The 13,859-nt window shown below is 36.4% G+C and overlaps 1 protein-coding gene across 1 annotated transcript in view; it reads right to left on the bottom strand.

Annotated features, from left to right (window-relative positions):
- MALRD1 (MAM and LDL receptor class A domain containing 1) overlaps positions 1-13,859 on the bottom strand; it is a gene marked incomplete at its 5' end in the record, with an annotated part of 779,396 nt that overhangs the window by 431,687 nt on the left and 333,850 nt on the right. Inside the window, 2 exons of the mRNA XM_082742491.1 lie at positions 3,037-3,328; positions 7,551-7,798. Coding sequence (XP_082598617.1) covers positions 3,037-3,328; positions 7,551-7,798 — 540 coding nt within the window. The remainder of the gene's footprint in view (positions 1-3,036; positions 3,329-7,550; positions 7,799-13,859) is intronic.

Genomic DNA, 13,859 nt, shown 5'->3' with positions numbered 1-13,859 from the left:
TTCTCCTTGGAGTCCTTCTACCACAGCCATTTCTACCAGTTATCATACTTTATGCAAAGGAATACGATATTTTATTTTGAGCTTTTACTGTTTCCTTTGCTTTCCGTTCCTTTCTTCTTCCTTCTTATTTGTTTCCTAAGACTAGTCAATACATTTTCAATGCATGTTCATTTGGGGAAAAAACTGAAACAAGCCAATAATTGAGTTGGTCCCAGGTTAGCTCCCTATTTCATTTGTAATATTATCACAGAGACTCAGGGGTACTAGGTTCCTGCTTCAGACAAATTATCCACTCACAAAACAGGCCATCTTGGCAGCCTGTGTGACACCGTCTCTCCTGTCTCATGCCCTTAGGCGTGCCCACAGTGCTTTCCTCCCCACATTCATTATTTGATCTACTGTGCTCACACTCGGCAACTCTATCCAGCAAACTGAAGGAGGCTTTCCTTCCTATAAGCCCTAGGTGAGGTTCCAAACTCCTGCACATTCTATAAATTATCCTCAAATCAGATGCCCTCAGCTGGGGGTTTTCTTCAATTTTTTTTTTTGCATTCTCATAAAGTTTTGTATATTTCTCCTGGCACTTAATTATAGCCTACCTACTATTAGAGTTACTTGAGGTGTTTTTCCTATAACCCGTTACCATACTGAATTATTCTTAAGAGCAGAGATTCTTTTATTTTCCATTCATCAAAAAGTTTAATATGGATGGCCAACAGACACATGAAAAAGTGCTCTACATCATTCAGCATCAGGGAAATACAAATCAAAACCACAATGAGATACCACCTCACATCAGTCAGAATGGCTAAAATTAACAAGTCAGGAAATGACAGATGCTGACGAGGATGTGAAGAAAGGGGAACCCTCCTAACTGTTGGTGGGAATGCAAGCTGGTGCAACCACTCTGGAAAACCACATGGAGGTTCCTCAAAAAGTTGAAAATAGAGCTATCCTACGACCCAGCAATTGCACTACTGGGTATTTACCCTAAACATATGAATGTAGTGATCCGAAGGGGCCCATGCACCTGAATATTTATAGCAGCAATGTCTACAATAGCCAAACTATGGACAGAACCTAGATGTCCATCAACAGATGAACAGATGAAGAAGAGGTGGCATATATACACAACGGAATACTATGCAGCCATCAAAAGAAATGATATCTTGCCATTTGTGATGACGTGGATGGAACTAGAGGGTATTATGCTTAGCGGAAAAAGTCAATCGGAGAAAGACAACTATCATATGATCTCCCTGATATGAGGAAGTGGAGATGCAACGTGGAGGGCTTCAGGGGCAGGAAAAGAATAAATGAAACAAGATGGGATCGGGAGGGAGACAAACCATAAGAGACTCTTCATCTCACAAAACAAACTGAGGGTTGCTGGGGGGGAGGGGTGTAGGGAAAGGGTGGCTGGGTTATGAAAACTGGGGTGGGTATGTGCTATAGTGAGTGCTGTGAAGTATGTAAACCTGGAGATTCACAGACCTGTACCCCTGGGGCTAATAATACATTATGTATTTATAAAAAATTTTTAAAAATTATAAAAAAGAAAGAAAAAAGTTTAATATGACACTTCAAGTATCATAAGGATAGACAAAGAACTCTATCATTATTAATATGTGTCCTTCATTTGATAATATATATTTTATACCACTTTGTAGATAACTTTTAAATTTTCCTTTTGCAAATGGCTTTTAACTAACTTTTATCCGAGGTTTCACAATTTAAGAATCTGACATTCCCAACAAGACTGATTTGTTCTTCACGCACCCTGCTTTATAGTTTTTCTTTAAAGTTTGAAGTGGTTGAACATTAACCTTGCTCCCCTCACTACGTAGATGCTATTAGATTATTTTTTCAAAGGCTAGACCTATACACAAGCTAGTATAGCCACCATCCAGTCAACACAGAATGGAAAGCAAAGCTTTTCTCAAAGAAGTAGATGAAATCTGAGGTATCTGAAATGCTCCTGCATTACAATTTCATGAGGACATTTATACCTAAACAGCCTTCACATGTTCATTTGTTTTTCTCTATACTAATCCACATAGTGCTAGAAACATGTCCGGGAAAGACTCTGTTCAACACACAGTCAACTGGGAAACATCTATCTAGAAACTTCCTCTTAACCAATACTAAATACTAAATGTAATGTTCCTTATTCCATCTACCATGCTAAAAGCCAGAGCAAACATTTGTTCTTTTTAAAGCACTTTCTTTTTCACTAATTATGAAAGATATAATTTATATACCAAAGGAATGGCACTTTCGGTTTCTTCAGTAAACTCAGGGTTTAAATATTAATATGTCCTACAAATTGACAAAATCTGTTGTCCTTTCATTTTAATAACATAGACAGCATTTATTTCATTCCAAAATCTGTTGTCCTTTCATTTTAATAACATAGACAGCATTTATTTTCATTCCATACCACTGAGAGATCACACAGATCAATAGTGCTTGCTATTCCCACTTCCTACAACATTGTTACTATACACATTATATTGAACATATACATACCAATATGCTGATATAATTCCTTAGACAAATTACCAAAGGAGAGTTTAAAAGAGTATATGAACATATTCAATCTCCTGAACTATTTAAATATGTAAATGCAACCGTTCAAGTCGCAATATCCACAGGTCTAAAAAGAATAAAGTAAATGGCCCATCCACAGTCATGCCTAATTAAAATCAAGTAACTCTGTTTCTGATGTTCTTATATTTCATTGGGTAAAAGGATATTTGTTAAGGATTGAATTCTGAATCAGACTGCAAACAAATGAGTCTTCTCTTATTTTGTTGATCTAAGAAGCAGCTGACTAAACAGAAGTCAGAAACTAGTAAACACACTGAAGCTTGGAAAAAATCTGGAGGACAGCATTATGAGTCAAGGCTTGAAAGATTTTAAGACTTTTTTCTTTATGAAAGCAATGAATCACTCGGGGTTTCTGTTATTTGTTCTCCATTTCTTCTATAAAAATACCAAGTAATCACAACTTAAAATGTTGTTGTTAAAATGTACCTGTTGGAAGAGGCTCGGTGAGGTCTCCTGTCACAGAGCGGTGAGGTGACAGACAGCCCTTGGTAAGCACAATGTCATCGAGGGCAACATCACCATGGTGTCCTTCACCAACTCTTCCTTCGAATTGAAGTTGGAAGTCCTCATCGCCAGACAGTGATAGTTCCTTCCGCTGCCAGAAATTGCCTTGTTCTACAGTGAGGTTAAGTAGGACCTTTGGTTGGTTAGATACTGACACCTGGATCAAGGTGAGTGCCCCGATGCCATTTCCATACATGTGATAATGAAAAATGATCTGTAACCAAAAACAGGAATACTGTATATAGCTAGTACGATTAACTCCACTTTACTTTCAGTTGTATAATATCACCCTCTCCTTTATTAACAGACTCCCAAAGGAAAACTAGATCTGCGTGGCCTGTTGTTCTGTGAGTACTGTAATACTGTGTGGAGTCAGGCCAGCCTTAAATTATAAGTCACGATATATGGAAGACAGAGCAGTAAGAATCAAAAAGAAATTTAGATGAAAACCTGAGCAGAGTTTATTTTCATTCTTTAACTTCTAAATGGTGAATTTCCCAATAAACTCCTAAAGTCCACTGGCAAAGGAATAAAATATCGTTAAAATATGATCCATTATCTTTTATTTTTTAATTTTTTATTTTTTATAAACATATATTTTTATCCCCAGGGGTACAGGTCTGTGAATCACCAGGTTTACACACTTCACAGCACTCTTAAAAAAAAAAAAAAAATATATATATATATATATATATATATATATATGATCCATTATCTAAAGACTCTTCATGATTAAACAATAGTAGGAACTAATGAAGACCATTTTCAGTCTTTTAAATTTTAAATCATTTTCTTCAAAACAGTGGAGTACTCTGATGCTTATTCTACCATATTCCTTGCACTTGAAACACGTTTTTAGATATATACGATTTTCAGGGCTCCGCTATCTACCACCAACTACCAGCAACAGAACAACAGTTCTCCAAATTTAGCTGAAATGCTAGAGATATGATCTAAGAAAGCAGCCTTGGGCATTTCTCCCCCCACAAGAAAAATCAATATAAGTAGTTTCAAAGATTAACAACTCACCAGATTCTTAGTTATTGTTACACAGAAGGGAAAAGTTAGAGGAAATTCTAGGAGAAAGAACTGTATAGGTTAGAAAAAATATGAACTCAGAGCACTTTTAAGCTTTTATCTTATCATGTGTATGAATGAGGGCACACAGTAAAGGTGAGTGATCCCCACACAGAATAAAGGTATTTTTGAAACACCAGCAGTCATGTAATATTACACTTTAGAGAATGAAAGGAATGAATGTGCTTAAGGGGAAAAGAATCTGATTAAACAAAATATGCAGTGCATACTTCAAAAAGCATCAACTTAATAGAGTAAGTAAGCCATGTGAAGTGACACTACTCAAATTTCCTAGCTGATGAAACCTTCAGGCATTCTTCTGTGATCCAAAATCGTTTCTTCTATTGAAAAAGCTTTCCAACACAAGCTCTGTGACCGTTATGACTTGTTCTGGGAGAAGACCCATGAAATCTGGGTTATATGACTCATGAAAGGAAGAAACATAAGGGGCCTATGGCCAACCTCTTGACCAGCATCAACAGAGACAAGAGAAAATGGTCCAGTGTGCGTCACACATGTCTGTCTGGATTCCCTGCAGTCACAGACATGGCCTTTCTAGTCATCTGCCTTGTTTTGTCTTATTTGTGCAACAAATCTGAGGCCTACCTCTTAAGTTGCAATAAATATTTCCCTGTCTTCTTGAGGTCATTTCTTGAATGATCCCATGTGGTTAACATGCAAATATATAGACATGTGTGTGTCAATACATGTTAAGAAAATACTTGACAACAACGTAGTCTAACTGCAGGGCATAGTGAGGGAATGCTAAGTATGAGATTCAACTAGTGAGGCACTTTCTCTGAAAATTTCAGAGTTACTCAAAGGTCTCATCCTTTCCCATATCAATCTGTCTCATTCTTCCTACCATCCATCCCTAAAAAGGAAGAAAAATCTTCAATTTGATTTTGTTCTGCTTCAAGGTATTCCACAAGGTCAAGTGACAGAAAGGATTTTCATGAAATCTGGGAGGTCACTCTGCTTACCTGATATACATATTTTTTATATGAGCTACACAGTCATTCCCAGCATGACCTTTCCTCACTTCTTTGTATTCAATTTATATCATAAATATTCATAAACTGAACCATTCATCATTAATTTTTTGACATTTCTTCTAGGCATATTTCATTATTCTCACACAGATGTTTAAAACAGTGGGGACCACAGTTCCGGGACCAGGGAAAAATAGAGATGGATGAAATCCTGAGTTACTACACTATGAAAAACAAAGCTTTGGAGCATTTTCAGAGGAAGCTTAAGTTAAAAAGCCATGAAGTCAAGCTGGAATACTCTACATTTTGTGTTTAATTTTTAATTAGCTTCCTAAGACTAAAATTTGTAAATTTCAGAACATCTATGAACATAAGAGATTTGTAGATAGAGACTTGACATATAAAATCTGGTGTGCTTGGGCTTTGTTTTGGAGAAACCTATCAAGTAATGTGGAAAACAACAAAACAGATGAGAAATACATTTGATTAAAATTCATTTTTTTTGCCAAACGAATTAGATAAAGTTTAATGTTATCCTGTATAATTTGTTATATTTGCTTTAGACTGCTGAGTTCTCTCTCTAAAACTCTGATCAGATCATGTCACTCTCTTGCAGAAAATTCTATCAAATGTGCCTCACAAGAGATAATAGAAATGAGGTTATCCCCTGAGAGTTAAACTACGAAATCAACTTAAGATGAAACAGAAAAACTTCCAATACAAACTAAAAGCTTAACATGCATTAAAACCATGACAATGGTAGGAAGTGAAGGCTGCTCGGTACAAAACAGAGGAGCGAGCACCTGTAATGGGGGCAGGGAATCTGGGGCACCTTGGGTCAAAGGTTTAAAATGTCTCCTTCCAAAGGTTAAGGCTCTGTGGTGGAGGCGGCAACACAAGAATATTATATTTCGAAAACAAAGATTTCGATCATGCTATTGTCTTTGATCATCAGCTGACATCTTTCTGAATGTAATTTGCTTTCCTTTCAGTGTTCAGACCCTGAGAACTCACCAGTCAGAATATGTGTGTTCTGATCCTACGGAGATCACACTACCCATTGTAAATATAAATGCCACATTTATTCATATACTATTCTTTTTCAGCAAGATTCTTGGGAAGTCATCTCTGAGTGGTTAATTTATGTTATATGTAAAGCTAAGTTTAGATCCTAACTCAGATGACTCTCATTCTTTGTGAAATAAAAGCAATCAATAAACAAAAGGGACGGACCTGAAAATACACAGTCATCATAGAGGCCAGTTGTCCCAAAGAGCCATACTGTCCTATTTATACTTATAATAGTACTAACATTTTCCTGAAAGTTCCACAGGATAATAGCCAAACCCTCTTCTTCTCCCGGCTACAGAAGTTCTTCTACCATTTTTTAGGGCTAATTTTCATCTTTCCTTTTTCATGAAGACTTTTTTAACCATTTTACAGTGGATCCAGCTCTAACATTTGTTCGTGGGCATATTTAAGTATATACTACTTGAATTTTCTTTCTGATGGTAAAATTCTCATAATTCCAGTTGTAAGGACCAATTTTATTTTTTTATTTTAGCCAGAAGCTTCCATTGAGTTTAAACAATAACTTTGTTGTTTAACCCGTAAACTGTCCCTGCTCCCCTTCCCCCAGGGGACCTACTTAAAAACAAGTCCCAGAAACCAGCTCCAGGTAACAGAGCCCAGATACAAGGGTGGGTCAGGCCCGGTGGAGACACCCAATCAGTAGGGGGTTGCATACTATCTCCCTAGCTACCAAGGAGTATCGGCCCCAGCCCTTTGGAAGCCTTTTTTGGCGCCAATCCTAATCAAGGTGTAATAGGCTGGTTCAAATGTCTACTAGGGTAAATTGTAACTCATTTGGTCACCTAGCATCACTGTGGAGTTTCCTGTGTGTGTTACAATCTCATTGGCCACCTGTGCGTGGCCAGGCCTGACCGCATGGCCTTTGCCCTTAATAGCTAGACTGAAACAGAGAAGGGTTGCCCTCTCTTGTAAGAGGTGTGTCCCCAAATGTTCGGTCTGATTCTTGATGCTTGGCACAAAAAAAAGCTTTGCTTGACCTTCGCTTTGTATCAGTCTCGCTCCTTTAATCACGGACCCATTATTGGGCCATAACACAGTAAGTACTAAATTCCTTGAGGGGGAGCAACTGCATTTTACTTCCTTTGTACTATCCATACTTTACGGATAGTAACCATGAAGTCTTCCGGTGCTTTCCACAATTCGAATAACTATGGAATTTATCAATAGGATCAATTCTTCCCACAGCTCTAACAACCTTTCTGTATTGGTATTCTGTATTCCATTTTCTGTATTAGTGCTCTCAGCAGTCACAACATTTCTGGGTATTTTGCTTACCTTGCAATCTTTGCTTCTTCTGCTGATGACTGGACTGGAAATTCTGGCAGCCCTCATGGGCTGCTGAGGGAACAAGCTCTTTATGAAGATGTAATGACCAGAGGAGTTTCCTAAGGTGTGATCAGCAGCTGGCTCTGTGCCTACAGCAGGGAGGCTGCTAGCTTTCAGATTCCAGTCAAAGTCATCATCCTGCTCCTGCTCCCAAGAACAGAGGTCAAATTCAAAATCACAGCGCCCACTGGAGGTTCCTGGAAAAACATTTCCCAAATTATGGCAGAGAGAAAATTAGCAGGTTTTAAGATACACAGTCCAAAACTAGAGCAATCTTGACACATCCTGTAACAGCACCTGAGAAAATTATCCTGACACTAGCATTAAAATAGAATATTTAAAATCTATGTTTAATAATTAATGCTTCTGCATTTTATCTTAGAGAAGACTCAAATATCCAATAAATTAACCTAGCAAAACTTCAAAGTGTTAGGTTACCAAAGATTTTGAAAGCCATTTAATAATTTGTCTACAATATTTTTAATATTTCAACCAACTTGTTTTTAAAAATTACCCATGAAAACTTCCAGAGACAAAAATCAACCATGATCTTAGGTCATTTTTGTTGGCCAACTGCACCAGTCCCAACATGAACTGAACTCCTAAGTTTGGTAAAATAAAAGCTGATTATCTAGCAAGGCTTGGGAAGATGTGGGAGTAGTACAGTTCACATTTGGTTACTACTTTGTTTTTAGAAACTAAGGTTTCTAAGAATTAAAATTCTGATAAATGTAATTAAGATGCTAGAATGGCTCAGGGAAGCAACTCTGTGTGTAAGAAAGAGGTGCATAAAAAGACAAAAGGGATAAAATTACATTTTTGTTGAGGGAAAAGAAAGCAATTTTGTCCTAAAATGAAACTGGTTATTTAGAGATAGGAGACTTACACCAAAATCTGTATTGAAAAAGAAAAAAAAAGAAGAAAAAAGAAATCTGTAAAACATTTGTGAAGGGGAATCACTGGAGAATTTTTGCTAGGGTCAGGACTGACCTGGATTGGAATAAATGGGTTTTAAAAGTACACTAGTATAAAATTGAAACCTGGTTTCTCTCTCTGCTAAAAAAGATGGTTTTCTTAGATTATTGCTCTGCTTTAGTAAGAAATTAAAAGCAGAGTTTCTGTTTTGTCTTTATCAGGTCTTGACTACTTGAAGCAGTTAAAACTTCTCAAAATTAAAGGGGCAAAGTTTTGCTAACAACTATATAATCCAATGTTTTTGCCTATGAAATCCCTTATTAACATTGTTGGTAAAAGAAATAATGAAATATTGAGTTTTATAGTGACCTGTGACCCTAATTAGATTACATGCTTTAGAACCTTCTGATATTGTTAACAATCCTCCCAAACATTCAAATTCTCCCAAACATTCAAATTCTCAATTGTCTTTTTGACAAAAAAAAAAAAAAAAAAGGAAAACAAAAGAAAATAATATTTTAGTTTGCTACATATAGCCATTTCCATGGCTTGTGCAAGTTTACTTTTCCACAAATCTGATTCTCAGTCCCAATATCAATGAGACGATATTTAAGTATTACACACATAACCTCCTCTAAACACCTATTTAGTCAATGTAATTTTATTTCTTCTTTCTCCTCATCTTTGCTCCTCAGGTCCTGGTAGGGAATTCAGGAAGCTTCTTATTCTGTTCAATACAGTTTGGGTTGGGAAATGCTGCCTAAAGTAAAAGTTATAATCACTGAAATTGTTTTTTAAAACAAAATCCTCATTTTAGAGATGAGAAATTGTGAAACAGAAAAAGGTAAAAAGTGTACTAATTGGAATTTATTATAATAAGTTGCAGAAATTAAATATGTTAGGTTGCATGAAATACCAACTTATCTCTCCCAGGTTCCTAAAAATATTTTATTACAAATATTGCTAAAGTTTTCTTCTACTTCCAGGACAGCAAGAATTACTGAGTTCAACTATGACCTCATTGACCTTCTGCCTACTGAGTCTATCCATTTCTTTTCTTTTTTATTGTGTTACGTTAGTCACCATACAGTATGGCATTAGTTTTTGCTGTAGTGTTCCATGATTCATTGTTGGCGTAGAACACCCAGTGCTCCATGCCGTACGTGCCCTCCTTAATACCCGTCACCCAGCTCACCCATCCAATGCCTGACTTCAAGCTGTATTACAAAGCTGTGCTCATCAAGACAGCATGGTACTGGCACAAAAACAGACACACAGACCAATGGGTCTATTTCTGATAGATGGGTACAGAAATCTCCAACTACAATAGTCGATTCATCTATTCTTGCAATTCTAGTAGTTTTTGTTGCATGTTGTATGACATTCTATTAGATGCATACACATTAGGGATCGTCATGCCTCCTTGGGGAAGTGACTCCTTCATTGTTATGTAATGCCTTTATTTATCCTTGATAACTTTAAAAGTGTTTATTTTACCTTCATTTATTTTCCAAGGCTCTCTTTCCCTTTTGAGGATTTGAGTTTCTGATTTAGATCATTTTCCTTGATATAAAAACTTTTTTTTTTTTTCAAAATAGGTTTTCTGGCAAAAAAAAAAAAAATTCTCGCAATTTGTGTTTGTCTGACAGAGTTGAGAAAGTATTTGTCTTTTACTTTTGAAGGATAATTTCACAGGGTATGAATTCAAGGTTGGTAGTTTGTTGTTGTTGTTTATCCCCCCAAACACCTTAAATGTTTCAATCTACTCAGTTCTCATTTGGGTAATTTCTGAGAAGTATAATTCTTACCTTTGTTCCTCTGTAGGTAAAACATCTTATCTCTCCAACTTCTCTAAAGATTTTACTTTGATTTTCCATAGCTTAGAAAGGATATATGTAAGTGTAGGGGTGTTTTTTGTTTGATTGGGTTTTTTTTGTTGTTGTTGTTACATTTTTGTTTTGTTTTTGCATTTATCCTGCTTCATGTTCTATGCTGTGGTTTTGTGTCCAACATTCATTTGGGGAGAATTCTTAGTCATTATTTTTCCAAATGTTTCTTCTGTTCCTTTCCTCTTTCTTATCCATGTGGTATTCCCGCTACACACATATCTTGTTGTGAAGTCCTTGAACATCTGTTGTTTTTTCTCAGTCTTCGTTCTTTCTGCTTTTCAGTTTTGGAAATTTCTATTGTGATGTCTTCTAGCTCAGATATCGTTCTTCAGCTGTGTCCAGGCGACTAATAAGCCCACCAAAGCTTACTCGTTTCTGTTGCAGAGGTTTTGATCTCCAGGATTTCTTTCTGATTCTGAGGATCTCTGTTTACACTGCGCATCTTTCTTGCTTGCTGTTTTATCCACTAAAGGCCTTAGCACACTGATCATAGTTATTTTAAATACCTGGTTTAATAATTCCAACATGCCTGTCATGTCTCTTTCTAATTCTTCCTTTCTCCAAATCGGACCATGTGATACTTTCTCAATAGCTGGACAGGATACACTGGGTAAGAGGAACTGCTATAAATAGGGCTTCATGTGGGGAGAGGGGAAGAATTCTAGAGTTCTATGATTAGGTCTCAGTCTTTTAGGGATCATGAACCTCTGGACTGTGAACCTCACAAGCATTTCTCAGATTTTTTTTCTCCTCTCCTTACATGGAACGGGATATCTAGAGAGGGTTAGCAATAGAGATTTCCCTTCCACGAGGCCAGGTAGGCTCTGAAAATACCCTGGCAGTTTAGGCTTCCATTGTCTGAGGGAACGCCTTGTGAGGAAAAGCAAAGTGCTCTGTGATACCTTAAAATGGTTTCCACCGCCCCCCCGCCCCCAGCTGTTGGAAGCAGGAGAGGATTTTTCTCTGATATTTACTGGAAACCTGGCCAAACTCCTTGCAGTATTACATTTATACACAATATCATAAATAAAGATTATAAATATCAATCTCATAATATTATAGGGTGTTCCGATAAGTGGGTTTCCTGAAGTTTTTAACTCTTGGGCTTGTCCATGTGGCAATTCCAGCACGTCATCAATAACCAATTCGGATCTCTTACCCAGGTACTGGTTCCGTTAGTGGATTCTGCCCCCAAGTTTCTAATCTGCTAATGTGTGATTCCCTGAGTTCACTTGCCTCTCTTCAATCTCGGAGATATTTGTCCTGTGGATTTAATAAGAGTTCTTGATTTTTTAGTCTCTTCAGCCTTTGACTTGTTAGAAGAGAGCTGTGACCTCCAAAATCATCATAGATAGCACTGGACAGTAGGAACTACACAAACCTCTTCCTATAATTCTGCTGGTAAATCCTACAGCTGATGATGTAAGTGATGATGCTGTAAAACTGAGCATTGTGTTACTAAGAGTTTGTATTTTCTAAAATTGTATGTTTAGGATACTTTTCATGTTCTTTATGTTTAAAGGCATGATGCAGCATAAAGCCAACGAGCAATCTGATCTTAAGTAATAAAATGTACAGGTCAGAATTCTTTGATAATAGTTATTCTTTATTAAGTTCTCTCTGAATATTAAAGTGAAAATGAAAATATTAAAAACGTTAATTTTATGTGAGGTGGTGCTCAAAAACTAAAAATAGTTAAAAAGGATTGAAGTTGCAGCATGTTAAGTATTTATATAGTTTTGTCTCTTCAAGAAAGCTAGTTAGAACAAGTTCTCAAATATTTAAGGAAATTTAATGTACATGAGAGTAGGAATGATTCTGCCACCAAAGCTCTCAGGGCCCTGTTCCTCAGTGCACAGGCCAAAGGAAGACAGGTGCACATCCCAGCTGAAGCCACAGCAATTCTGGGACAAAGATTCTATACTATTGTTAATAGAATGTAATCAACAGACTCTTTAAGACTCTCCAAATTCTGCTAGGCACCAAAATTGTGTCTTTCTTTATGGATTCATTCTTACAGTTAGCATAGATCAGTATAATTGTTTAAATACACAAAAATAACTATTAAATTATTTTAAGTAAAGTAGAAAACTTGAAAATACATGGGTCTTCCCATTGTTTTGATACCATTTTGGAGGGTAAAGACCACTAAGATAAAAGTTAATTCTATCACACCATCCAAAAAAAAAAAAAAAAACAAAAAAAAAACTTGCCCAATAGTGAAGAATGGCCTTCAGTTTTTGAAATAACTAAAAATTAATTAACTTAAGAAAGCATCGAGACTAATATGCTTTTTAAAAAATGGTTTAACAGTCTAGCTAACACTGATTTTACTACTTTCAAGTATAGAGAAAATTTCTCTGTCATAATTCTGTCACCAAATGAACATGATAGCATTTTCTATCCAATTGCTGATTTGATTTTTAAAAATTGCATTTGATACTTTCTGGTAATTTATTCTTTCCTACAATAAACTGTAATAGTCTCTTTTGCTTTAGAATAGTAAAGTTCTCCTAGTATCCTTTCAGAGGCTTGAGAGGTAAATACATTAAAATAATAATGAACCCCAACTAAGCATCGTTTAGAAGCTGAATAGTTGTCTTAATTAAAAATTATAAAATAAAGTAACTAAATCAGTTCACCTTGTGTTGGAAAATTGATCAGCCCATGAAGACTAGTTTGCCATATAGACCAGCATCCAGAAAGGCCAATTGCATAAAGAAATGATGTTGGGAGATGGAGAGAAGTGAGTTGGGGGAAATTGGAGGGGGAGACAAAACATGAAAGACTGTGGACTCTGAGAAAAAAAACTTAGGATTTTGGAGGGGAAGAGGGTGGGGGGTTGGGTGAACCTGGTGGTGGGTACTAAGGAGGGCACTTATTGCATGGAGAACTGGGCGTGGTGCATAAACAATGAATTCTAGAACACTGAAAAGAAATAAAATGAAATTTTTTAAAAAATGATGTTTGCTGGAGAAAATCGGATTTGTTCTGTTTCAAAAATCATACAAATGATGCTACATGAATTTCTATCATGTAAATTCTGTTTTTCTTCTGATATTTACTATGGTTTTAAAGATATTTTTCCTTGGAAATTTTAATTCTAATGTATCAGTGGGGAAAATACAATAAGCAGGCATAAGTTGTTAAGATTTCAGATCACTGTGGTGAGAAGGAACAACTTATAATTTCGTATTTCACAATTTCCCCTGGGTGCCAGGTGAGAAAAGCAGCAAACAGTCTTTTGTGCAGATGCCAATTCCTGTCACTTCATGGAGCAATTAATGCCAGAACCAGACAGGTGTGCCATCAGGAAGACAATGATCACCTTTGTCTGCAGCTGGACCATCCATCAAACCAGGTTCTACCTTTCTAAACACTATAACTTTTCCATCGATCACTATCTTCACGAGCATGAAATATCAGTTTCATTTAAAAAGTTCGTAATTTTGAA

This window comes from Mustela nivalis, assembly GCF_964662115.1.
Source record: "Mustela nivalis genome assembly, chromosome: 7".
NCBI classification, from domain to species: domain Eukaryota; kingdom Metazoa; phylum Chordata; class Mammalia; order Carnivora; family Mustelidae; genus Mustela; species Mustela nivalis.
The sequence above is the reverse complement of the archived record's forward strand: the minus strand, read 5'-3'. Positions and strand labels throughout refer to the sequence as shown.